Source organism: Chaetura pelagica, unplaced genomic scaffold, assembly GCF_000747805.2.
Source record: "Chaetura pelagica isolate M959 unplaced genomic scaffold, ChaPel_1.0 scaffold83, whole genome shotgun sequence".
NCBI lineage: Eukaryota > Metazoa > Chordata > Aves > Apodiformes > Apodidae > Chaetura > Chaetura pelagica.
Window position 1 is genome coordinate 5231313 of NW_009952893.1, and position 819 is coordinate 5232131.

General features: G+C 54.9%; 1 protein-coding gene across 1 annotated transcript in view; it reads right to left on the minus strand.

Moving 5' to 3' along the window:
• Positions 1-819, minus strand: part of SLCO5A1 (solute carrier organic anion transporter family, member 5A1) — a 145771-nt gene that overhangs the window by 71866 nt on the left and 73086 nt on the right. Inside the window, exon 2 of the mRNA XM_009995597.1 lies at positions 245-807. Coding sequence (XP_009993899.1) covers positions 245-807 — 563 coding nt within the window. The remainder of the gene's footprint in view (positions 1-244; positions 808-819) is intronic.

The following is an 819-nucleotide window of genomic DNA, read 5'->3' on the forward strand; positions in this document are numbered from 1 at the left end:
AGGAATGCACGAGTACAACCGCTTTCACACACACTACATTAGCTCCACCTGTTACTGCTGTTCACCACCCCACAAAACATTTTACAATGGAAAAGCGTGGCAATTTTCCTTCAAAACTTCACTTCAGAAGGAAAGCTTAGCACAGACGTTGTTCAGAAAGAGCAAGGCAAAAGCACCTGTGGCTAGTTCCTCAGAGGGATCTGAGGTTCAGCCTTCAGAGCGCCCCGGCACTGAGATGCCTTACCTAGGTAAAGCGAGGCGTTTTCTTTCTTGACGTTGTCGTCCAGGTAGGTTGGTCCCAATGTATAGATGGGTGTCGAGCCCATGCCAATAAGGATTTGGGCACAAATGAATAAAGCTACATAGACAGAGTGGTCGTTTCCGCCGGAGTCCTTGACACAGGCTGGCGAGTCCCACTGCTCTTTGGCGGTGCCATTGCCAGTCACACACAAGCCCTCGTTACTGACTGAGGAGTTCAATTCCTGGATCTGGTACGGCGGAGAGATGAAATGAGGTAACGCGAAGAGTGCAGCCCCCAGGGCAATGAAAAACCCCCCTACAGCCAGCCAGAGCGGCCTCCGTCCGCGCCCTCCGAAGGAGCTGCTGAAGACCACCACCACCAGGCTCCCGATGTCGAAGCAGCTGACCAGCAGCCCCGACTCCGAGCTTTTGAGGCTGTATCTCCGCTCGATGGTGGTGATGACGCTGCTCAGGTAGCCGGAGACCATGAGGGACTGGATGAAGGTCAGGAAGCACATGCACACCAAGAAAAAGCGGGAGTCCGCCAGCACGGTCCGCAGGCACGCTCTGCCGGGGGGG